Here is a 25,873-nt window from a genome sequence, read left to right as displayed (position 1 = left end):
CGAAATTGCAAATCCTCGGGGGTCGTAGGTTTCAAATCGACGAGTAAATAGGCGTGTGGCGTTTGAGTGGCATCGTCGTACGCCTGAGTCAGCCAAGGCGTTCCTAACTGTTTGGCTAAGACTTGCACTTGCGATTTATCTCGAGGGCTTTTAAACAAGACCACGTAATGCGCATTGAGACTGATGGTGCGATGGGCTTTACTTTGTTGAAACAAATTTTGGGTGATGTAAACGACACTGGCATTACGGTGATGCCCTTTGCGCGTGAACCACAATTTAATTTCTTTTTCGTCTTCTCCTAACATGTCGTCGAAAATGACCAAATGGGTTTTACGGGAGTCAGAGACGATGCCGTCGTCTTCTTTAGGAATGCCTTCCACAAACACGATGGAATCGCCTTGACTTTCTCGCAAGAAGGCTGTACGCCGATTGCCACTCTTTGTAACACCACACGATCCGTTGAGGTGGTCGATCGATCAAATGATGTTTATGTTCGATCAAACGTTTGACGAATTCGGTTTTGCCTGAACCGCTAGGTCCAGCAATGAGCATGTTAAAGGGATGGCGAAGATACAAAGCCTCCCAACTGGCACGATCTAAGTGTTCGTCGATGACTTTGACAGTAGAGGAAGAGGGATCAGAGACAGTAGCGGTAGCCATGGTGTGAGAAATGTCACTTGTGACACGAAAACAAACAAGACAAGAGTTTATATACTTTTTCAGAACACGTTTATTCAATGTTTTTTTTCAAACATGAATACGAAAGACAAAAATACATAAAAGCCAAAGGCTTAAGTACAAGGATAAAAGGCACATGATAACTATGAACGTGGAATAAACACAAGTGTCTGTACAACAACCACATGTTTTGGGTAATGTTCTAACCAGTTCTATAGTAGGGGGTAAAGTCACACAAGTGTCCTCCCGAAAGGGTCTTTCAGGTCTGTCCACGACAGTCCTGTCCTGGGTGACGGGTTCTTCTGGCACCGTCACTAACACGGGTTGAAAAGTAACTTTTTTCCTTGAACAACTCTCGTGCATACTGGGCCACTTCTTGGGTCCAAGCCTCAAAACCCCATTCTTTCCAGGCACGGACATCTGTCCAATGGGGATGTAAGTCACAAGCTACACACACATCGTCATACACGTCTTGGGTAGCTAAAAGTTGACGAATCTTTTTTTCCTGTTGAGGTCGAGAAGTATCCAGATGAAACCGCAAGGCTTTGAGCAAAAGGAGTTTTTCGTGACCATTTAAGGCCATGAAGGTGGTAAGTACTGATCGTAAAGAGTCCACAAAGAATCGGCTCGTAAACGAAATCCCAAAAAACAAGTCACTAAGACACACACCACTTGTCGTCCCAAATTGAATGGATACAGTTCTTGTAATAACTGATGGTAATGATCCACGGTTTGAATATGGTCATTGAGTTCCTTCCACGGAATCTGTTGGATGACATGTGACATAAACCGTGGCATGGCAGCCTGTTTTTATATTCTCTTTTTTTGGATGCAATACACGTACTTTCTAGCCAGAGATCTTCGTTCTCCAGTAGGGAATCTAAATCTTGCATACTGTAACCGAAACGTCAGAGTTCGTTTAGAAGTTTCCTGTTCCGCTAAGCAGATTCCACGTAACATATGTTTGTAATCCTTTACCTCGTCTTCCTCAATGCGTTGCACTAGGTAAATCTCGAAGTAACCATAATCATGAACATGTCGATCATTAGCGACCTCAAAGTTTTGAACAATGTCTGACCATTGAAAGAATTTCTGACGAATCAGTTCTCTTATACCATTCAGGTACCAGTGATTAAAGATCTGGTGACGTAACGGATGCAATTGTTCTTTACGTTTCACTTGTATTTTCACCAGCTCTCGGTAAATCCTTTCTCTCAACTCCACAGGCAAAGCACGAATGTTCTCTTGTAAAGTATTCATGAATAGGTCAGTCCGTACAATTCACAAAAGTAATCCACATAGTGAGTAATTTCTGACCACTGCCATTCAGGGTAACGTCCAAGAATGTCACTGAACTCTTTTGATGTAAACGGTCTAAAGTAATATAATAGGATGAATGCAGCCTTGACCCAAAGAAATCTAACACACTGGTTGACTTTTTTCACTTTCCTCTTGTGAATTTCTCGGCACAAAAGTTCTACAGTGACCCATTGAGATTTCACTCTGGCAAACCCCTGCCAAACTTCCTTGTAAATCTTCTCTTGCAGTTCTTTAGGTAATGATTCAATATCGTTTTTGAAATGCAGTTTAAATACTGGTCTCGGTGATGTCCAACATTTGACTCCTAGCCAATCTGGTTTCTTCATCAACGACATGGTAAGTTCCTTCAATGTCTCGGTCCCACTAAGGGTAAGTAATGACAATTCGGTGACCATCGAGCATGTTCAACGTAGGCCGAATCTTGCGGTTCCCAGTGGTGAAGTGACACACCACAACTGAAGCACTTGACTTTATCTCCTTCGCCCAAGTAGAAAAATCCGGCTCTGGCTAATTCTTCGGGGGTCGGTCCTCCCAGATACTTTGGCCATTTTCCTTTGAACGATTGAAGACGATTTTCAAAGTCACAGTATTTCGACAAACGCACAGGAAACGAATATTCGTTTTTCACGGGTTCGTTTCGATGAGGGCTGGGTGACAGGAACAGGAGTTTGCTCAGGGCTGGATGACATCCGTAGGGGGGTAGACGTGAAGGTGAACATTCCCCTTTAAACCCGGTAAAATGTCTAAGAGGACGAGCGGCATCGCTTTCGCATCCCTCAGGTTTGACACGCACAGCATCACTTTCCATGACAGGGACAGTGAGAACAAAGTTCCCATGATGCTTTACGGCATCGCTCAGGTCACAACGTACAGCATCGTACCCATCGCAAGGCTCACAATCGCATTCCACTTCCGAAGCCTCACACTTGAATTGTGCCCTTCTAAACAACTTGTTTTGTGTTTCTCTGAAAGTACTCATCTTGTTCACTCGGTCTTGGTAGTCCCAATGAACTATCGATCTTGCCTAGGGTTCCTTTTTATATACAGACCAATACCGACGTGACCGTACGGCAACGTAAAGTGATTGGGAAGGCTCACTCGCTTCTGGTACACGATTTGATAGACTTTATCCAAGGGTCGACTGACGATGTGGTGAGTGGGTAAACGTACAATCTTGTTCGGTTGGTGAGTGGTCACTTTAAAGTTTCCATCCTCTCCCGATTGCAAGGCTTCTTTCAATACCCCAAAGTTGACCACTCGACTGGTACGATGATTCAGAGTCAGTCCTTTCACTTTGCACGTCGTGTGCACTTCTCCTTGTTTGTCCCGGTATTCGTAGCCGTAATTTTTGGGACCGCCACTGACGAAACTTAGAATCTTGTCGTCGGGATGCTCGTCTGTCCAGGCTCCTAAACGGTCTCCTTCGATGTCAGGGTGATGTTGAATCGGGTGATGGATGTAAATGCAACTGTCCGTGTCAAAGTACAGGACGCGTTCTTCTAACAGTTCTAAAGCTTCGTACAATTTTAAGCTGTCACGTAAGCCGCAATGATGACATTTCCAAAAGGGTCGTCTTGTACAAAGTCCAGATCTTCTTCGTAATTGACCAAGATCAAATTCTCTCGAACGACGTCCACGTGTTTCATGTATTTGGTTTTGTCGTGAATCATCTGGAAGTAGCGGGAAGGTTCTGTCAAATATTCCGTCTTGGGTAAACACGGTCGTTGTGCCATTTTACCCCACAAGCAATTTAACATCACTTTGGCAAACGATCGTCTGCCTTCGTTTTTCTCGATGTGGTCTAAAGTGATGCCTTTTTGTTCGTAGTATTTCTCTTTGAATTGTATTTGGTCTTCGGAGTGTGACACCAGGACGGATAGCCGCTGGCTTCTTGCTTCAGTTTCAAAAAGGCATCCACGTAGTCGGCGAAAATGCCTTTCTGACTGGGATCACCCTTGCGGTATTGTTGTGTCTTGGGAAAGTGGCAAATTTCGTACACTTCTAACAGTTGGTATCCCATGTCCAGAGCTTTGAACAATTCTACGCTGACCCAGGTTCCCGTCAAGGCACGTTCTTCCTGGGTGTGCTGACAAGGTTGGTCTTGGTTGCACGTTTCGGCACAAGTACGGCACAAGGGAAACATCAGTTTGCCTTGACAATGGTGAGGTAAGACGGGATGGTATAGGTTCGTGGGAGGCAAAACTTTGCACTTGATCAAGCCTTCGTATTGTCGAATGTTTTTCAGGTCGATGTGTTCCGTCAGCAATTGCGGGTGCCCTACAGGAAAGCGACAATATTTGCACACGTAGGGATACAGCGAACACACGTCCAAGTATTTGATTTCTTCTCCTTTCTCTTCGTCGGCTTGGTACAGCAAACAGGTGGCATTGGTCCTTCCTCCGTACAAACTATCCCTCGGGTTCAGCGGGTCCATGAACTGGTAACTTTCCACGAGGCGTTTAAACTCGGGATCGGTTTTCATACGGTAATCGTACTCGTGTTCCCACATTTCCACCACTTGGTATCCTTGCTGTTCTAACTTCAAGCGTCGCTGACAAGTGTCCTGGTACAGGTCTTCCATGGTCCGTTGTAAAAACTGATTTTTAGTGTCACGGTCAGGGTAACAGACGGGACATCCGTGAAATAAGCAACCGTTAAACTCGTACACGATCTTGGGGTTTTCTAAGTCCCAGCCATCGACCGAATACGTTCCGATGGTCTTTTCGCCCCCTCCGTTGCGGGCATGCTGAATCCACTTGTCTTCCTTGTCGCACAAGTAATGTAACCAACGTAGGGCTTTGACCGAGTATTGACGTTTGACAAAGTGGGTCGTTTGAGGACTGATGACAGCCACGGTGTTTTCAGGCATGAATCGTTGGCGGTACACTAAGGAACACGCTTTGGCAATGGTGCAAGCTTCTTTCAAAGGATCGACCCCTCCGTGTTCCATGAACAGTTCTCGAAATTTTCCACAGCAACGTCGTAAAATGTCCACGTCGGAACGACAATACTTTAGCATTTCTTCCTGAAAGTCGAAAGGGTCCGAGGAGTGAGCCTGGTACCAAGCGTAGAAAGCTTCTCGTTGTTCGGTACGCATGTTGTCGGGGTCGTAATAGTGAGCCTCAGGCAAATGGGGTAGAACGGCGTGTTGATTGGCTTCTGTATTGAAAAAGTGAGGAAAGTACCCTTTAGCCATTTCTGTCATTCCAAACGTTTTAGGCATTCGACTCAAAGGCATGGCTAAGTAACTCATCGAATCTTTAAACTGCACTTGTCCCACTTGCATGAAAATGATTTTGGCTCCGTTCAAAGTCACTTTAGGACGCTCGGTGCCTTGTTCCGTATAGTATCTGAGAAGAAACTGTCCATCGTATCCGGAGAAATTGTGAGCCATCACTGTGGCATGACGATGACAATCTCCGTAACGTTCGATGTCCTCTTGGCTCCATGTCTTGTCGACGGGGTCTAAGAACCATTGGGCAAAATCGGCTAACGTGTTCGGTCCTCGAAAGATTTTTTCACGCCCTCCGGGAATCTTGCTGCAGTGAGGGCAATGACTGAAAATAGGTTCTTGAATGCACTTCTCGCACGCGATGAGCCACGCAGAAATTAGGAATGTGAATGCCAGTCTCTTGCATGCATTCGAAATCGAAAAAGATGAAATTGCCTTTTTTATTCTTGTGACCGTCCTCTTTCTCTGGTGGGGGTTGGTATTTTTGCACGTAACATTGGTGTTCCAAGTCCACGATGTGGTGACAAATGTGACATTTTTTCTTTCCTGAACATATGTGTGCCTTGACACTATTGGTACGTATGACTTGTTCACACGTAGGGCACAATCTCAGGAGTTGACAAGCACATTTCTTCTGTGAACCTTGCGTTTTCAGATGTTGTTGGTAACAGGTAGGGCTGACAAACGTGCGCAGACAAGTGGAACAAGGCACTGGTTCTTCGCTCAGACAGGGTGAAGAGGCCAAACATCCTGGGCATTTCGATCCACAATGTTTGTGTTGCTCTCGATTATTATAACCACGGTCACATTTCTCACAATAATAAACATATCCCAGGAATCCAGTGATACTGGTAATGGTATCGAAATGGTCATCGTGATGATAAAGGTGAATGTATTTTCCGTCCTTAAAGTCTTGGCCTCGAAACAATAGAGGTCCGCGCACTTCTTGAGGGTGCACTTTCAAGGTGTAGCGTGGAGCTAGGACATCTTGCAATTTTTGCATTTCAGGAATGCCACAGGGTGTGTCTTTGGACAGGCCAGCTTGTTGCAACAGGAGTTCTGCTTCGTTTCGTTGTTTGGCTCGATCGGATTGTTGAATAGTTTTCCAGGTTCTTTTCCATTCTACCGTGTCGTTCTTGTTGGCATAGGTTCGTCCCCCCACGATGGCACGGGCTAAACACATCTGGTCATGAGGATTGTGAATTTGGACAAGGCTACGCTTAATGCTGCGAAGGTCGTTCACCAATAACATCTTTTAGCGTTGTCCAGTCCCTTGAGGAAGAGAGACGTGAGCCATTTTCAGTGTGGCTTTACCATCGGTGATGTCAAACTGGTCATTAGATTGTTGTACGTGTTGAATCTTGTCCATGATTTTGGAAGGGGTTAGTTCTGCGGGTCTGCTAAACTCGATCCAAACAGGGGATTTCAAACCGTCGTGATCTATGGATAGTGTCAAGCGATCGTCTTCTTTGGGTTGACATTGTCGCTTGAGTGAAGTGAGCAAAGAATCCCACATCTCGGTGATGAACCCTTCTGTTTTCTCCAAGGGTACGTCGGCCTTGAAATCTTTAAACTTCACCGTGTAGGTGTAAGCCGTGGTTCTAAATTTTCTAGAGGAGCGCTTTTCCGTCTCTCGAATGGAATAGTATTTTTCAGGGTTGAGTAAGGGTGACGAACTTGGTTTGGAGGTTTCAAATTCTGGTTCACTCATGTCCTCTTCAAAATCACTGGCATGAATTTGTGCCAAGATTTCAGCCCTGGTACGAGGCGATAGATCACGTTTCTGCCTCTTACTTTCTTTTTCTTTCCTCTCAAATGAATGGGATCGTTTCATCTTGAGTGAAAAACGTCAAATGACTCAAGTTCAAACACCATAGACTAATTTATAGTCATGGCAGACCAGCGTATATAAAAGGGTGTGTGTCTTGTTCTTTCACTATTCATTTCACTCTCAAGCCGAGCACAACGATGGAAGAGACTAATCAAATCGAACGTTTCGTCAGAGGTTTGCGAGGGGTCATTAGAAAATTCTCTTCAGACCAGCCTACGGACTACTCTCCTTCCTTTCGAGATAAAAGTCAGGATACTTGCTATATCTGTCAGAAGAAAGGGCATTGGTCTTCAGAATGTCCAGACCGTCAAAAAAAAACAAAAAACAGTGGATAAAAAAGACAAAAGTCAAGATACCTGTTATTATTGTAAAGAAAAAGGACATTGGTCCCCAGATTGCCCAAAAAAGAAACAAGAGGAGTCAGAAGAGAAGAGGAATTCTTCAGAAGAAGAGAGGGATTCTTCAGAGGAAGAGAGGGATTCTTCTGAGGAAGAAAGAAGACAGGTGAAGAAAAAGAAACAGGAGAAAAAAAGAAGAAGGGAAGAAAGCGAGGAGGAAGAAGAGGAAAAGAGTGTGACGGTGAAGAAATTGAAAAAACAGAGAGACTAAACAAGGAGAAAGAAGAAGTCAATGAACTTTTAATTAAAGTGTTGTGTTATGAATTGTGAATTGGATTGTAACAATGGATAAAAGAATAAATTAGGTATAAAAAGGTAAGTGTCTTTGAGTTTTGATTTTAAAATAAGAACGTACACTCACGCACTCATACAAAGACACGTACTATAAGGGTAAAATGGGCTGTTGAATTTTTTTTTTTTGGAGTTATTGGCAATTTGAAATTGTATTTCTTTTCGAGAAATGTGGCTGGCCCTGAAAAGGGCCTTTTTTATTTCGGTGCAGGGGTGAGTTTAACCAATCAACTTTAACTGCCTTATGCCTTTGCCACGGCCAAGGCCTACTTCTGAACTGCGTAATGTTGATGATTGGGTTGAAATCACTAAGGGTGGTACGGTAGGCTTAGTCACAGGGTTAACGTGTTTAGCTCGGGAAGGTCGTATTCTCTTCGGTCGTGATAAAGAAGTCTGATACATTTGTTTCAGACTTCTTAACTCCGCTAAAATGTCCAACAGTACCGTGACCGTTTGATTTTCACCCTCTTGTTTCTTTGCTGTTACTTCTTCTTGCTGTTGCTGCTGTTGTTTTTTTCTTACCTCTTCTTCTTGCTGCTGTTGCTGTAGGAGAAAAACTTGTTCGGCTTCCTTTTGTCGTTGTATAAATTTCTCCAATTCTTCTTTCTGTCTCTGTCTAAAATTCTCCACTTGCGGTAATGAAGAAGGTAACGAAGGTTCCGGAACAAATTCTTGCGACGAGAGAAAATCCACAAAATCCCAATTCACCTCTTCTGAAAGTAAGTCCGGGTTCCCTTGGGCGGTCTCCCCTGCTGGTGCACCCCATTGGATCGTTTTCTGAGTTTCCGTCATGTTGAATCACTGTCGCATAGATTGACTGTACACAAGCGCTAGCGAATCTATATTGACTACGTGACGTCACAGACTGCTCTCTTCGGATTGGATGCGGGCTGACTGAATTCTGTAACGCGTGTTCGGATTGGTGAATGAACTCAATCCGTTTCAATCCTTTCTGTCCCTATAAATAAGCGCAGTTCACTGCATTGATTCACCTATTCTTGGAGCCTCAACATGTGGACCGACGTTGAATCTTCAACCCTTGTGTCAACAATGATGTTCAGGACGGACATGCTCATGTATATCCGATCCAAGTGGACCGTTGTCCACAGGACCAGCAGCAGCCTGTGGATAAGAAGAGTCTATATAGAGAGACAAGGTTGCCTCAAGAGGACTCTGATGTATGGCCCTGCTTTAAGACGAAGTTTGAGGACAAGAAGATGTCGCAAATGCCCTTTATGTTAAGGGCATATTAACATAAACCAAAGGCCCTTTTCAGGGCCAGCCATATATCTCGAAAAGAGATAGCCTTTGAATTGCCTACCCCTTTTTTAAAAATTTAAATTTAAATTTAAATTTAAATTTAAAAAAATTTAAAAAAAAAAAAAATCCCATGTTCAATTTCCCTTGACGCTAAACCGACCCACGATTTTTTCCCCATGTTAATTTCCCTTGACGCTAATCCGACCCACGATTTTTTCCCCATGTTAATTTCCCTTGACGCTAAACCGACCCACGATTTTTCTCCATGTTAAATTTCCCTTGACGCTAAATCGACCCAAGGGTGTTTTTAATGCTAATTCCCATTGACGCTATACCTACCCCTTTTACTACTCAAGACACCTTGTAAAAATTTTGTATTGGTGACATTTATAATCTTGTTGTCCCAGCACCAACCCTTCTGTAAGATGTTCTGAAGTCCGAAAGATCAAATTGCATTCTCAAAATATGTTAAGATGGTCATAAAGAAATATATAATGTCCCCAACTGAGAATAGATTATGGCTCAGCACATTACCGAATTCATCATCTAGCCTATACCCATCAACTAACCCCATATTTCCATACATTAAAGGACCATGGTGGTGAATACAGGCGTGTGTGTGCATTTGATGCAAAATATGAACTCTATGGTGTTTTCGTGCAAATTATTATTCTACAATACTTCATGCAAATTTTCAACAGAGTCTGCTTTCATTTCCGATAGCAATTTATTATAATATAAGCAAGGGTTTGAGTCGAGTAGAGTATCACTTCGCGTACATGCCTATGCATATGTCTGTACTTCAGAGAGAGATTTGAGTACACCGGGAAGGGGACTGAAGATAGGAAACCGATCATTAAACACATGCTGTTTGCCACATTCCCACGACTTAGAAAAAGATCCCAAAATACGCAGAAAAGGACAGATAAGTGAAAACCAGAGCAAGAAACTAAACGTGACAATTCACTGATGGGTTATATAATACAAAAACGTGGAATCAGAGGCACGCAGACCATGAAGACCTGTGTAAAATCATTAGAAACCAAGCAGGTGTTATGGAATACACCTGAACCTACCTCTGAAAGGCGGAGATGCCAAACTCATCTCTGAATAGACTCAGACGATTTCAAGGCAAAGTTGGCACTTCTAATGAATCTCAAACCGATCAGAACCAGCAACCACTTCATATACTGAAGGAGCAGATGATCATAACATCAAACGCGACCGCATTAGTAAAATGATGTCAGATAAAACACAACTCATTAAAACACGGAAACTCACCTGGTGTTGATAAAATCTACTCCAAGATGCTGAATGTTTAGAGAAAAGAAAACACCAGCGATCTTTTGCAGGTTTTTCCATCAGATCTGGAGCACATAAAAATCAGGGTAATGGAAAACCTTTGTCGTAGTCAAGCCATGTACGAAAGGTGAACCTTGGACTGTAATAACTGGCATCGTGGTCAAGCAATGTACGAAAGGTGAAGCTAGGAACTGTAATAACTAGCATTGTAGTCAAGCCATGTACGAAAGGTGAAGCTGGAAACTGCAATAACTGGCATCGTTGTCAAGCCATGTACGAAAGGTGAAGCTGAGAACTGTAATAACTGGCATCGTGGTCAAGCTATGTACGAAAGATGAACCTGGGAACTGTAACAATTGGCATCGTAGTCAAGCCATGTATAAATGGTGAACCTGGGAATTGTAATAACTGGCATCGTGGTCAAACCTTGTACGAAAGGTGAACCTGGGAATTGTGATAACTGGCATCGTAGTCAAGCCATCTATGAAAGGTGAAGCTGGGAACTGTGATAACTAACATCGTAGTCAAGCCATGTACGAAAGGTGAAGCTGGAAACTGTAATAATTGGCATCGTGGTCAAGCCATGTACGAAAGGTGAACCTGGGAAATGTAGTAGCTGGCATCGTAGTCAAACCTTGTACGAATGGTGAACCTGGGAACTGTAATAACTGGCATCTTTGGCAAGCCATGTACGAAAGGTGAACATGGGAACTGCAATAACTGGCATCGTGGTCAAGCCATGTACGAAAGGTGAAGCTGGGAACTGTAATAACTGGCGTCGTGGTCAAGCCATGTACGAAAGGTGAACCTGGAAACTGTAATAATTGGCATCGTGGTCAAGCCATGTACGAAAGGTGAACCTGGGAAATGTAGTAGCTGGCATCGTAGTCAAACCTTGTACGAATGGTGAACCTGGGAACTGTAATAACTGGCATCTTTGGCAAGCCATGTACGAAAGGTGAACATGGGAACTGCAATAACTGGCATCGTGGTCAAGCCATGTACGAAAGGTGAACATGGGAACTGCAATAACTGGCATCGTGGTCAACCCATGTACGAAAGGTGAACCTAGGGACTGTAATAACTAGCGTCGTGGTCATGCCATGTACGAAAGGTGAACCTAGGAACTGTAATAACTGGCGAGGTATTAAACTGATGCAACTCATGAGTGAGGTATGTAGCAGGATCCTCCCGAAAATAATTCCAGGTGCCGTAGAAATATTTATCCACATGGAATGAGTTGGCTTCGGGCAAGGGAATGGCTGGAGCACCATATCTTTATCCTCAGACATATTATTGAACTTTCTTCCAAATTGAACATACACTTTACATCAGTTTCATAGACTACAAAATGGCTTTTGTTAGCCTTCAAGGAAAATCTATCCGGAGAAACCACCGCTAGTATGATGTAATCCCCCAGAAGAAGGAGAATGTCATACAATTATTTCCCAGTGACTCCTCGTGCAAGGTTAACTTTAACAACAACCGTACACTCAGTTTTAGCATTACCAGGGTAGTCAAGCAAGGCTCCATCGCGTCATCGTTTCTTTATTTTTTGTTGACAGAGATTACCTAATGAAAGAAGCCATAGCGTACAAATATAAGAGTAATCCGATGGACCCGCACGTCCTGTTTAGAATATCTCGACTGCTCCCAAATATTCGAAGAGGCATGCATGAAAAGACAGCCAAACCTACTGGGATAGCCCAAAAGATTGGACTTGAAGCTAACACAAGCTGGACGAAAATGACGTAAACAAATCCGAACACAACAGCGATCTCATCCCATAGACGAAGAGGATGAGTTCGCCTACCATGAAGGCAGCGTGGCTACATAATGAAACGTCGACAAAGAAGTCATTTCAAGAACTGGCAAAAGCAACCTGTCCTTAACCATGTTAAAAAATGGACATCAAAGCAATGTGTAAAAACGACAAGGCTAGGGATCAACGACGACACAGTATGCGGTGTGATGCTTAATGTAAAAATGTGCAATGCTTTGCAGCTTAGATATTTTCTCTTTCACTCTAGTTGTCTATTTAACTCTCAGTCTCTCCCCATCTCTCTCTCTTTTTCTATCGCTATTACTAGGATCAATGCGTACAAAAATATTTTCTATTGCCATCATTTATTTAATCATGTATTATTTCTGCAGCAACGTATGTCAAATCATGTATTGTATCGACTATGTGATTTCTGAATGAGTCAACTAAATAAAGATCTTTTCTTCTTCATGGATCACAATAATACAATCCAGGGATTAAATCCGGTTTTTAAATTTCAATACAAATTAAAGTCTCTATTTCCTAGAATGCCTTTTACAAAGAGTATATATATATATATATATATATATATATATATATATATATATATATATATATATATATATATATATATATATATATATATATATATATATATATATATATGAAAATTCTGGACATAAGAATAAAACAATTGATTCTGCTAAGATCTTATGAACGAATAAATAATTTATCATTAACAAGATTATATAGTCCACCACTTGACCACCTGTCACAATAAACATTTTCTAAGAAAAAACTATTAATGAATGGAAAAGAACATTCGAGTAATTTTTTATGCTTTACAAAACAAACTTTTATTTATAATTAGATGGTCTGTTCCTAACATTATAATATAGGATGCAGAATAAATCAGGTAGGCTAGGCACATTTAAAAGGAATTCCAATAACGTCGACCCAGACCCAAATAAATATGTTTACTTCTATTAATACTGATCCTAATATTACACCCATGGAATTAGAGTTGTTTACAGAATAACAAACATCAATGATTCAGATCAAGTAGAAATGAGCATGATTTTGGACATTCAGATAATTATGTGACTCTGGACTATAATAATAATACTGCTACTACTACTACTACTACTACTACTACTACTACTAATTATTATTATTATTATTATTATTATTATTATTATTATTATTATTATTATTTTCTTTCTTACACCATGTCTGAGTTTTAATAGTTATTCGGACATTTATAGACTTTTGGGCTTGAATCGAGATGAGTAAGGTTGCACCATGTCTGGGTGTTAATAGTCGGACAGATATATATATATATATATATATATATATATATATATATATATATATATATATATATATATATTAATGCTTGAATCGAGATGAGTAAGCTTACACCACGTCTGGGTATTAATAGTTTTTCGGAAATATTTAGACTTTTGGGCTTGAATCGAGATGAGTAAGATTACACCATGTCTGGGCTTTAATAGTCGGACAGATATATATTTTAATGCTTGAATCGAGATGAGTAAGCTTACACGATGTCTTGGTTTTAATAGTTAGTCGGACAGATATAGACTTTTGGGCTTGAATCGAGATGAGTAAGCTTGCACCATGTATGTGTATTAATAGCTATTCGGACATATTTATACATTATGGCTTGAATCGAGATGAGTAGCTTACACCATGTCTGTGTATTAATAGTTATTCTGACATATTTATACATTAGGGCTTGAATCGAGATGAGTAAGCTTACACCATGTGTGAAGTTCTATATGACTCACTGTTATGCGTTGGGGTGGGGTGCTCCCCAATTTATTTGAATTACTGTGGAATTCCCACCCTGGCTCGTTTTGTAGGAAGTGAAATTAGTGATAGAGAGAGGTAAAGCTCCGAGCCCCCAGTCAGCAATACCGACAATTAAATTATTAAGAACACAAAGGTGAAATCCAAAAGAATAACAATTTAATACAAATTAAACGATATTAAGTTCTCAACCAATCTGCTTCCTCTCGACCATGTGACAACCTATTTCATCACGTGATTTTAGTGTGAGATGGCTTCCCCTGTACTTGGTTTCTACTCATCTGTGTTTACTACGCCAATTGCTTTCCTCCTTCTGGCGTTCTCCGATTCCTCCTGTCCTCTTCCCCTTTTGTCTTGTTTTCTCCTCCTCCTTTTCTTTCTCTCTTTCAACTTCAACGAGGCTTGTTCCCCGCCTACTTCTAATCTCTATTTCTCCCTCAACGAAGCTTGTTCTCCGCCTACTTTTATCATGTCCCTCTGAGACTCGGGACTTGACTATTATGTCCCCAAAAGCTTCCTACGAAAAACAGAAGGACGTTAGCATTTGTGTTAGCCATCTCGCTCACACTAAATCAACAAGCAATCAATCATCAGATCAAGGTTATCTACATCTTTGGTCACGCATTCGTGCACATCGGAAAACAAACACGTTCTTATAGAAACAACGTTGCAATAAGAGCGGTATCCTACCTATCATACAGAAATCACTAAATTGCGTCACATCAATATATATATATATATATATATATATATATATATATATATATATATATATATATATATATATATATATATATATATATATATATTCTTAATCGCATTATTCTCAACAATATCACAATAATCCGACGCAATTCTGTACTTTACACTCCCACAAGTGTACACAAATATTCAAATATTCATATTATTTAACTTTACACACTGCAGCCATTTTACAAGCTACCATTTAATTCACAATGGCAAAATCTAGAATATCACATGAATACATATACTACTTTACTACGAAGTAACGTAATAGCGAAATACAACATTAATTCTGACGAGCGAGCAATCTACATAATCATAGCTCGTTTCTCAAGTACGCATGTGAATTAAACAATCAAAGGGTAATTCTACATCCTAACGATTCTAGTAAATAAATATACATACTGCACATAATTACAATTACAATGCCGTAACATTCTGCAACAATCGAGCAAACAACTCAATGACCTTTACGAAGCTTTCTGTCCTTAGAATATACTAAGAGTTTTCCCACCAAATCACGAGTGGCTCCCTCGGAGTGAGTATATTCTGCTTTACCAGTACGACGGCTTACGAATCACTAACTCGTTATCAGTTCAAATGACTGTTAAGTTCTGGTTCGAATTGATGGCCCCACCCTTCCTCAGTTCTGATTGGATATCAATTCTACCCCCAGTCGGTCTAGTTAACCGACGAGCCTCAGGCCATCTGTCAAAGCGGGGAGATTTACAATAGCTTTGAGGGTCCTTTGTTCTTAGAACAAAGCTTCTAACATCTATATGCTAGTGTTAACACCTAACGAGCGGTTCTTGTACAAACAAAAATCGCCGCAACAGTGCAGGGTCGACATACTCATTGCGCTAACCCATTCCTTTGTTCCTGACTTACGTAATCGCGGGCAGGGAAACGTCACACCATGTATGGGTTTTAATAGTCGGACAGATATATATTTTAATGCTTGAATCGAGATGAGTAAGCTTACACCATGTATGGGTTTTAATAGTTAGTCCATCTGTTCGAGATTCTGAACTTGGATACATCTTCTTTAAAACAGAGCAACTATGTAGGAAAAATGAAATTGAAAGTGGATAACTGTATAGTTGTGAAAGTACTTGCTATTTTCCAGTGTCATATCTAATTGACACTTGGAGTCTTTAGCTTGTACACGTCATGCTGATCGAATGATGTTCTTGAAATTAGGACATGGTATTAGCTTTAAGAAATCATCAATGTAGGAAAGGTTGCGTATTGCAATCTGTCGTATTTGAGTATTCGTGTGTAAAACGTAGGCAAGGATAAACTCCTTTTTCGGATCAGGCGTGTCCAACCAGCCGTACACGGGCCGCATGCTGACCCTCCTATTTTGCGGCCGATGACCACGCAGGCAGTCCTTTTGAAAATGTTGAATTTAATTAATTTGTATAACTAGCAGTAAGCTCTGTTCCTGCTCATACAGCCTGCGACCTTAAACATTTAATCAATTTTTGCGTCAAGCCAATAAAATTTGCATGCCCCTGGTGTACTTTATGATGTCTTTTCCTCGTAATGGACTAACTACTAGTCAACTAAATTCCGCCTAATCAACAGATACGCACAGAAATCTAACAAAGCTATATACAATGACATAAGTAGCACATACTTAGGTTTGTTACACGCGTTTAAGAATGATAACGTTGTAGTTTGGCATACATTCAAGTCTAGGTTCTGTCACAGTTGTCGGCAAATATTCATCCGGATCTTTCAGATAAAAAGGGTTGTAAATTTAAACGCGCCTTGTCAACGGCGACTATTCTTTACATTATATTTTGGGTCTAGCATACTGATATCATTCTAGCTATAACAAAGGTGAAATTTGTACTCTGAGATTTCAACTGCATCAGTTAATAATGCATATGAAGCTAATGTGATCCGTGATGTATGCATATATTTCTTCGTGTGAAAGGCGATTCTAAGGTAAGTGGCTATCTGATTAATGTTTCCTCTAAATTGTACACATTAATATTTTGTTTAACATCTGCAAATCATAGCGGCACCTTCGGACAGTTCAAGAATGTGTAAGTTCCATATTGAAGTGATTTCTACGTATATCCGGCAGTACATACTGTTATCTTCTTTTATGTCATTATTATCCCATTGTTCTGAAAGTGTGTGAGAAACATTCGACGTCAAGAATTTCTTGCTTGTGTTTTAGAAAGCTCACATAATGTAATCAGCTATGGTCAATATTGTTTTGTGAACATCAAACAAGAACTGTAAAAATATTGTAATTTATATATTGTCAAACAACATATGTTTTACGAGACAGAAAAAAGCGAAGTAACCTAACAGAGAAGTAACTGAAAATCCAGCCCTTTGAAGCTACAAAGGTAGGTAAAGGGCATGTAGTAAAACTAATTTAGCAGTTTTGTTTTGATGTAAGCTTATTTTTTATTTTAAATATTTTTGTTGGTGATGGACTGCATTAGAATCGTTTTTCTCCCGCATTATAGGCATTTTCATGTGTGTGTGTGTGTGTGTGTGTGTGTACGCGTGATTTAGATTTTTAATGTAGCTTTAACAATTTTTCTGTCACATCGGTACGATGTCTGCGGTGTGGCAGTTTATAGTGATGTCTAGGACTGGGGCATCATGCTGCAGACATGTAGAATCATGTCCCACCCACCGACATTATCGTGACACCAGGTCGACCAGTCCTAACACTAGCCTCTTAAAGCTGAACGGATAGCGAGGCAGCTGTCAGTACCTTTTATATAAATCTTTGGCATGACTCGACAATGGTTCACACACGCTCTAACCACTAGGCCACCAGAGCGGTGTGCAGTTTTCATCACAGGTGCCTGTTTGCCAATGATAATTGAAACGTGTGGAATAATTTAATAACCGAAAATGTATCTTTTATCTTGCCTTTTTCCAGACTCGTGTGTCTGTTCTCTTTCTTTTTGTGTACAAAATTATTTACTATCATTTACAATATTGCAAACCAGTGGATTCATTTTGTGAAAAAATCCTAAATAATGCATTGACAAATCCTTGAGCTTTATGCCTTTTTATTTTTTTACCAGCGCATTTCCTACTGTATTCCTTCAATGCGGAGAAGAAGTAACTAATGAAAAAGAATTAGATCACAGTCATATGTATAATCCAAAGCATTAAAGCATTAAATAAATATTTTCTTCATATAAAGTTACTAGAACAATTAATTATTTTTAAGTGACATTCTACAAACAAACAACAAAATAAAGAAAACATCGCTTGATTTAGAAACATAATATATGGGAGATAACTCCTATAGCTCAACTTCAAAAATTTCAGTGAGACAGTTGTACAAAAAGCAGTTTGATGGTAAACATCTAGTAAAAACACAATGCATTTCACTGAAATTAATTACAAAATATATTACTATATTAATATCAATGTCCAAAAGAATTTAGTTTCGTTGTGTTACGTCATGTGCTAATTGAAAACTTCGATCCATGCCTTTCGTGATGAGTTTGGGCTTCACAAGAATATTATTGTCGGTGCAAACTGGGAATGTATAACGTTAGGAGATAAAGTCCATACCATAATCATTGACAAAAAGGAGAACTTTGAATATTAGGAGATGAAATCCCTGACAATATCTTTGACAAACTGAGAACATTATGTGATGAAAGTCTAAGCCAATGACGGTTACATTAATTATCAATATATAGGTTCAATATTATTTCTTGTTGTACTTGATACGCTAATGTTAATTCAGATCTGGATTTGATACCGAATTTGAACGACAAGATGCAGCATCGCCAACAAAAAAGATACTTCGGGTTTCTTGTTACTATATTTAGCTGCGTCTCCATTTGCTTGTCATGTGGAAGGAGTGGCCCTCCCCCAGGTACATTACGTATTTGCACATATTAATTAACGAGTTCTCCGTTTACATGATTTTATGTAATTTTAGCAATTTATGTTATTAATTGTAATTTATGTAATTCTTTTGTCACTGTGTATTGTTTTCTGATCACAGACTGCGTGAAAGTAAATAATACAGATCCTTGGATGAAAGTCTTCATTCTTATAATTTTTTTGTTATCGCAAAGCTAATTTTAAAGATAAATCAAAATTTTAGTTTTACTACCTTTGATATGCAATTAATTTTTAGATGGTCAAATTATATTTCTTTATGAAACTTAACATGCAATAGCCAGCAGTTCTACAAATGAATAACTTAATAGAACATACCTACAATTCATATTCCGATTTAAATGTTTTCTTCTCGTTTTGGTTAGACCGTACTCCTCCAAGATGGAACTTGTGCCCTTCAGATCAGTTCCTGACTGGAATCGCAGGACAGCTAAACGCATTTGCGGAATGGGATGAACCTAGTGCTTACGATGACAGGGATGGTAAAGTTAGGTCTGTAGACAGTTCGACAGAGGGAATGGGCTGTACCTAGTGCTTACGATGACAGGGATGGTAAAGTTAGGTCTGTAGACAGTTCGATTGACGGAACAAACCTAGTGCTTACGATGACGGGGATGATAAAGCTACGTCTGTAGACAGTTCGATAGACGGAACAAACCTAGTGCTTACTATGACAGGGATGATAAAGTTAGGTCTGTAGACAGTTCGATAGACGGAACAAACCTTATACTTACGATGACAGGGATGGTAAAGTTAGGACTGTATACAGTTCGGCAGAGGGAATGGGCTGTACCTAGTGCTTACGATGACAGGGATGGTACAGTTAGGTCTGTAAACAGTTCGATTGACGGAACAAACCTTGTGCTTACGATGACAGGGATGGTAAAGTTAGGACTGTATACAGTTCGACAGAGGGAACGGGCTGTACCTAGTGCTTACGATGACAGGGATGGTAAAGTTAGGTCTGTAGATAGTTCGATAGACGGAACAAACCTAGTGCTTACGATGACTGGGATGAGAAAGCTACGTCTGTTGATAGTTCGATTGACGGAAAAAATTATCTGAGGAAACCATATGAATAGTCACAATATATTGTTTCATTTACAAGAATTATTCTTTTAATTCGCTATTTTGCTTAAAAATGATATTTTTCATAGAAGGTCAAAAATGATTTATATTACTTTTTAAAATTACCGGTGTCACAATATCGTTAATGCTAATCCATTACACAGAGAATACAGATTGTACAGATCGTACGCACTGATTAATTAAAATAATCGGAAGCAAACTTCAATAAAAGTTAGGGTTTCTCTTGACATTGTTTTAATTTTAGTTTATCATTTAAGAATTGTATCTCATTTTATTTACACCCTGTGAAGATATAAATTAGAAACAGAATTTCTGTCAGCCGATATACAAAACTGCAGGTGATGAATCGTGCATAAATGACCAATTGTCAAGAGATACTCTTGATGAATTGTGCATAAATGACCAATTGTCAAGAGATACTCTTGATGAATCGTGCATAAATGACCAATTGTCAAGAGATACTCTTTCCTCGAACATGATCTACAATTAATACTGTAATACACTTGGAGTATGCGCAACTGTTAATAACTCTCCATTTTAAGGATTTCTTAGATTTTGTGATTATTTGTTTGATTATGGGAAGTCGTTGCTTGGGAGATAGTCCACATACAGAATGATTAGATAATTACGAGGAGTAAAAGTTTCGGAGTGAAGTGTTTGTGAGATTCCATGATGACATGATTTACTTTTAGTGAATTCAGGTCAGGGCCGCTTGAGTGTCCCTGTCGCTCAGTAATCCCTATTAAAATCTAGTTTGGTGAATTGATTGTGTGATTCCATGTGCAGTACTTATGATTGGGAACTGGTACAATGAACACTGGATTAAACGAGATGGGACTATTTTGTCATATGGTGGCACCGTTTATTATTTATATGGTGGTAAATACTGTGCAGAGTCACAGGCGAAATGAGGCTTATAATCATGAATTGACTGTCATAACGTAGCGTAGAAAAAATTGTCAGCTGTATTAGGTGTGATGTGATTTTGATTTTTAACGTAGCTTTAACAATTTTTCAGTCATATCGCTACGATGTCTGCAATGTGGCAGTTTATATTGATGTCTAGCACTGGGGCATCATGCCGCAGACATGTAGCATGATGGCCCACCCAGTCACATTATCCTGACACCAGGCCGACCAGGCCTAACACTAACCTCTTCATGCTGAATGTCAAGCGAGGCAGCTGTTAGTACCATTTTTTAAGTCTCTGGTATGACTCGGCCGGTGATCGAACCCACGACCTGCCCCATCCGAGGTGGACGCTCTAACCACTAGGCCGACAAGTAATTGGAAAATTTTTACATTTGTGGCGATGTAGTAATTAGAGTAAAAATATTTATAATTTGGACACGTTGGACTTTCCAGTTTACAACAGTAATTTTATAGAGTCTTTGGAATCGAGGGGAAACATATGACTTCTAGCGAGATTCACACCAGGGTTGAAATCGCTCGGTCTAGAAAGCCATTTGATTTGTTACAATACTTCCTTTTAAGATCGATGGACTCTGAAAAATCTTGGGAAACTCACACAAAATAGTGTTTATCTTTATCATATTTTCGGAGTAAAGTAAAATTTATTTTTCGCAGTATTTTAGTCACTAGTGTCCATTTACTTTATGTCGATAATGTTTCAAGGACAAACATTTCGGTTCACTAAAAAACGGTATTTTCGTCTTTGCTTTTATTTTATAATACAGGAGTGATCAATCAGGAACATATACGAATCGCATTATTTAGATCATTTTAATATGGAATTATAGTTCCACATTCAAAGGCCAGGATTCCTACTTTTTGTTTTATTCATTGGATAATTTCCTATTTAATGACCAATATTATAATAATTTTTTAATTGGTACAGTTTTCTTTAAACGGCATACCAAAAGCAAACTCTTTCCAAATGTATCACATTAACTGCTATGAGTTGGAGTGTACTTTTGTGAGAATGAACAACATCATCGAGGCTAGCATTAACGAAATATGAAAGGTCGCCGATAAGGTAACTGTGTTCCTGGTGATTGTTGATGCCAGTCAATAAAGGTTTGAAGAATCACTTTGGACATCGTTCATTTGATAACTTTTTTCTCTAACCCTCCACATAAAGGATTTACATCATAATACATGAAAACTTCAAGTATATTTTGGTTCCTTTCATTTCTGATTAGCTCCGCTGAGTATCACACTGCACGGGTCTTTATTACCATTTTTTCTTACATTTTTAGCAACATTCGCTGGTTTAAGTTTGCGTTTATATTCTAAAAGGGACGAAGTTGGATGTGTTGCCTTCAAAGTCAGCATATTCTCCTCTACATCTCAATTAAGAATTGTCTACATGCACACCTCAGCTTTCATCATTACGCAGTGGAAAACCAAACCAGACATACTCCTCACATTTCATAATCCCTGAGAATATATTGCTGTTGTACGATTCCTTTGACCCCTAGGACAACTAAACATTCCCATATCTTCTCCGCGCATTAGCAATCAAGTACGTTGACTTGATCCCACTTTATGTTTTCGAATTATAGATTGAAATGCAACCAATAACACTGTAAAAACTCAATGCATAGTATGGCGGTTAAAATGCGATTCACTCTAACGTCATCGGTATGTAGTAACATAATCAGGTTTGTACTCGATAATTGCAAGAAAAGAATGTTTTGTTATTTTAACAAAATCTTTCCATCTGTTCTATAGCCACTGTAGAGCAAGGATAGTAGCAAATGCAGTATAACATAATTGTAATGGAGTTTCTAAAGTGTGCGGTTTTCATCGGGAAGCATTTTACAACCTAATTTACATCGTATCAGCTGTAATAACAAAGGAATTAGCCCGTCGCAAAGAATGTGTCAAAATGGAGCCTAGGGTAACACGAAGTGAAATGAAAACGAGTACCCCAATTTATTGGGCTGCAGGCAGTACAGCACGTCTTTGCTAAGAATAAATAAAATTGATGATGAAACAGAGCATATAAATTCGCACAATGAAGGCAACGTACACATTTACATCAGTCAGGAAGAATGTTGTAGCGTCTTTTGTAACAACCTTTGTATTTCGACATAATAAACAAAGGATCTCAGATGGGCAATGATTTAATATTGAAGTTATGAAACGAGTTGGATAAAGTTCAGCATTATTTATCCTTGCCAATAAAAGCTGGACATTATTAAACTAGCTCCGTAAATATAATATTAAAACTTTACCCATTTGCCATTTTGCCTATCTCCTACTGGTTATTTGAAATGGAAACAGTTTAGTGACAAAGAAAAAGAAATAACTTCATTCATTCTAAATCAGACCCTACACCTTTTATTTGTTGCGCTGAAACAATAGTCCGGATCCAGTTCCATAGCCATTAACATTTCAAAGTGGATTTTTGAAACAAAAAGTATAACTCAAAGAGCAAATAAATATATCATTTAACACAATTTTCCAGAACATATTAAGAACAGAAACTGCACAAAAAAATTGCAGAAACAAAATTTCGAATTGTCGTCGTCACGAATATCTTCCTATGCTCCTGACTGCACCCGTTTTGCATGCAGTAATTTCTTGACAATTCCTGAATATGTTTTTGAATGATTTCAGCGTATCGCGTGATGGAAAACCGCCAAGGAGTCATTTTGGACATGGAGTGTCTGTTATTAGGTATACCGCCAAGGACCGGAGTGGAAACATGGCTCCACCCTGCTCCTTCCGTATTGTTGTGAATGGTAAATATATGTACAAATATAATTTGGTATAGTCAAATTCTTCACACTAAAGTACTTTAATATTTGTACAAATATAGTTTGGTATACTCCATTTTTTCTCACTAAAGCACTCAAATATTTCTACAAATATAAATTAGTATAATCCTTTATTTATCACTAAATCATTCTAATATCTGTATAAAATATTATTTGGTATAGTCCGTATTTTTTACTATATTCTCTGTATCCCACAGCTCCTCCGGTCCCTACAAGCTTCCTGTCCGAACACACACAAGGACATTACTAATTTCCTCTATCTATCAAGCCTAACACTAAGCAACAATCTTTCATCAGATACGACATTACCTTCTTTGGTCACGCATTCGTGTACATCGAAATACCCATACTTTCTGGTATGGTATACACGGTATCAACTGCTTATCATGCATATATCAATAGATTTCATCACATCGGTATACATAGATTCTCAATCTCATTATACAGAACAATATCACATAATCCGACGCATTTCTGTACATTACACTTGTACAAAGTGTACACAGATATCTATATATCCACGCGCTGATATATCATTATACTCATACAAGGTATACAAGGTATACACAAATAGTCAAATAATCATATTAAATAATATTGCACACTGCAACCGTTATACAAAGTCATAAGTCGTAATTCAATTCAACATTTGCAATCTAGAATATCACATGAATAAATGCACGAGGTTACTACGAATTAACCAAATAGCGAATTACAATATTAATTCTTTACATAAATATTGCTCATATCTCAAAATGTGCATGTAAATCAAACACTACAAATGAATCAAATCCTACAAATGGTAATTATACGTACTAACGATTCTAGTAATGAAGTATACATACTGCACATAATTAAAGTACAATTACCTTGCCGTAATAGATTGCGACAATCGAGCAAATAAGTCACTGACCTTTCCGAAGCTCCTTTGGAATTCCCAGAATAACAATGTTTCCCGCCAATTTCGAATGACGTCGGAGTAGCTTAGAACTTCCTTATTTAGTTCCCACAAGATGGTTTAGCGACTAATGACGTTTTGTTTCAAGACACTAGATTTAACTTACGATTCCAATGGTGGCCACGCCTTGCTCAATTCCGAGTGGATGTCGATTCACCCGTGGTTTATATAAGTAGCAGACATTGCCCCCTCCCTGGAAGTCTGTCAAGGGTGGGTTTACGACACCCACTTGGTTTCCTTTGAGCCAACACCGGCAATGTATGCCACTTACCGGTGAATCGTCCATCGCCGAATAAGGTGCCAGTAACAAGCTCTTATAGCTATGTTATATACAACTGGCTTCATCTCGTCCTTTTTAAGTCAGCGCACACTCGCAACATTTATGAAGCGAATAATTAGTCTCATGGTCTAGCATATACATGTTGCAATCTGGCTATTGGTCTGTACTTATAACGTGACAAAGAAGCAAATATGTTTATTTGGATCTAAGTTTCGGAATTTTCTGATTGTAATTCAGCGCATGATTTTGATTTTGTAAACATAAGGATCCCTCTATAAGGTTATTTTCCATTCGGTACCATCTTTTTAGAAAATGCTAATTGCGACCTGAGGTCAAGTAGAGAACTGTATAATCATGTAATTGTGAGAACATGGTAATTCGTACTTTTACATCTAGCACTTTCAAGTTCTATTATATTGTGTCCAGTTGGAATGAAGTTTTTTCTTCTAATTATTGAAATCAAGCGATTATTTTCTCTGGAAATACAAAAGTACTCTTGGATTCGGCCAATGTTGGTATGTGAGAAAGCTTGCCAGTAGTTTCTCGAGGGTAGGTGGTTCTTTTTGGGGATTTTCCGGGTTCTTCCTCCATCATTAATACTGGCCGCCATGTCTAGAGTATCGTGTGCTAAAAATGGCGTTAAACCCTACAACAACAACAACAAAATTGATCTAATAAAAATCTTGGACAGAGACATTCACTGGAATTTATACTGAATTCAAACATGGAATTATATTACTCTGTTTCAATAGAAGACTGTTGACGAATCAAAACTTTATAACAGACACGTCATCGTCTTCAGTTTCATTTTATATTTCTTCGAGACTTGTACTGATTTTTATTCAGCACTGTAAAATATTAAGACTTGTGTCTGTAATTCTTTGATTATTTTGGGATTTAATTCGCAATACCATAGGTTTTCGTTTTCTAATTTTCACTTTGTATTCTAGATAACTAAATTATTTGTTAAATAATTTTTTCGAAAGTTTGTTGTTAAGAGTATAGACTCGTAACAACCTTAAAAACAATTTATAGGGGAACGTAACGAAAACAAATATCACTCCACATCTATGACGTCAATTTACAAAGGTTAAACAAACGATTGCATAAATTTGTATATTATGATTAAAGAATTGTGTAGATTACCAATGTTTACTGTCAGTGTTGCTGAAGATATAAGTGAAAATCGCACTGCAAAGTTTGTGCATTTGGTTTGCCATTTGTTCATCCTTCAGATTTATAACGTGTATGA

General features: G+C 39.1%; 1 protein-coding gene across 1 annotated transcript in view; it reads left to right on the top strand.

The window, feature by feature from the left end:
- The window catches only part of LOC149793812 (uncharacterized), an 80,625-nt gene that overhangs the window by 18,856 nt on the left and 35,896 nt on the right, over nucleotides 1-25,873 (top strand). The window contains exons 2-4 of the mRNA XM_089967815.1: nucleotides 18,388-18,519; nucleotides 18,914-19,040; nucleotides 23,223-23,347. Coding sequence (XP_089823941.1) covers nucleotides 18,420-18,519; nucleotides 18,914-19,040; nucleotides 23,223-23,347 — 352 coding nt within the window. The 5' untranslated portion in view covers nucleotides 18,388-18,419. The remainder of the gene's footprint in view (nucleotides 1-18,387; nucleotides 18,520-18,913; nucleotides 19,041-23,222; nucleotides 23,348-25,873) is intronic.

The sequence above is a fragment of the Sinohyriopsis cumingii genome, chromosome 8, assembly GCF_028554795.1.
Source record: "Sinohyriopsis cumingii isolate HCF-2022 chromosome 8, ASM2855479v2, whole genome shotgun sequence".
Taxonomy (NCBI): Eukaryota; Metazoa; Mollusca; class Bivalvia; order Unionida; family Unionidae; genus Sinohyriopsis; species Sinohyriopsis cumingii.
Note: the sequence above shows the minus strand (reverse complement) of the source record. Positions and strands in the feature narration are given on the sequence as shown.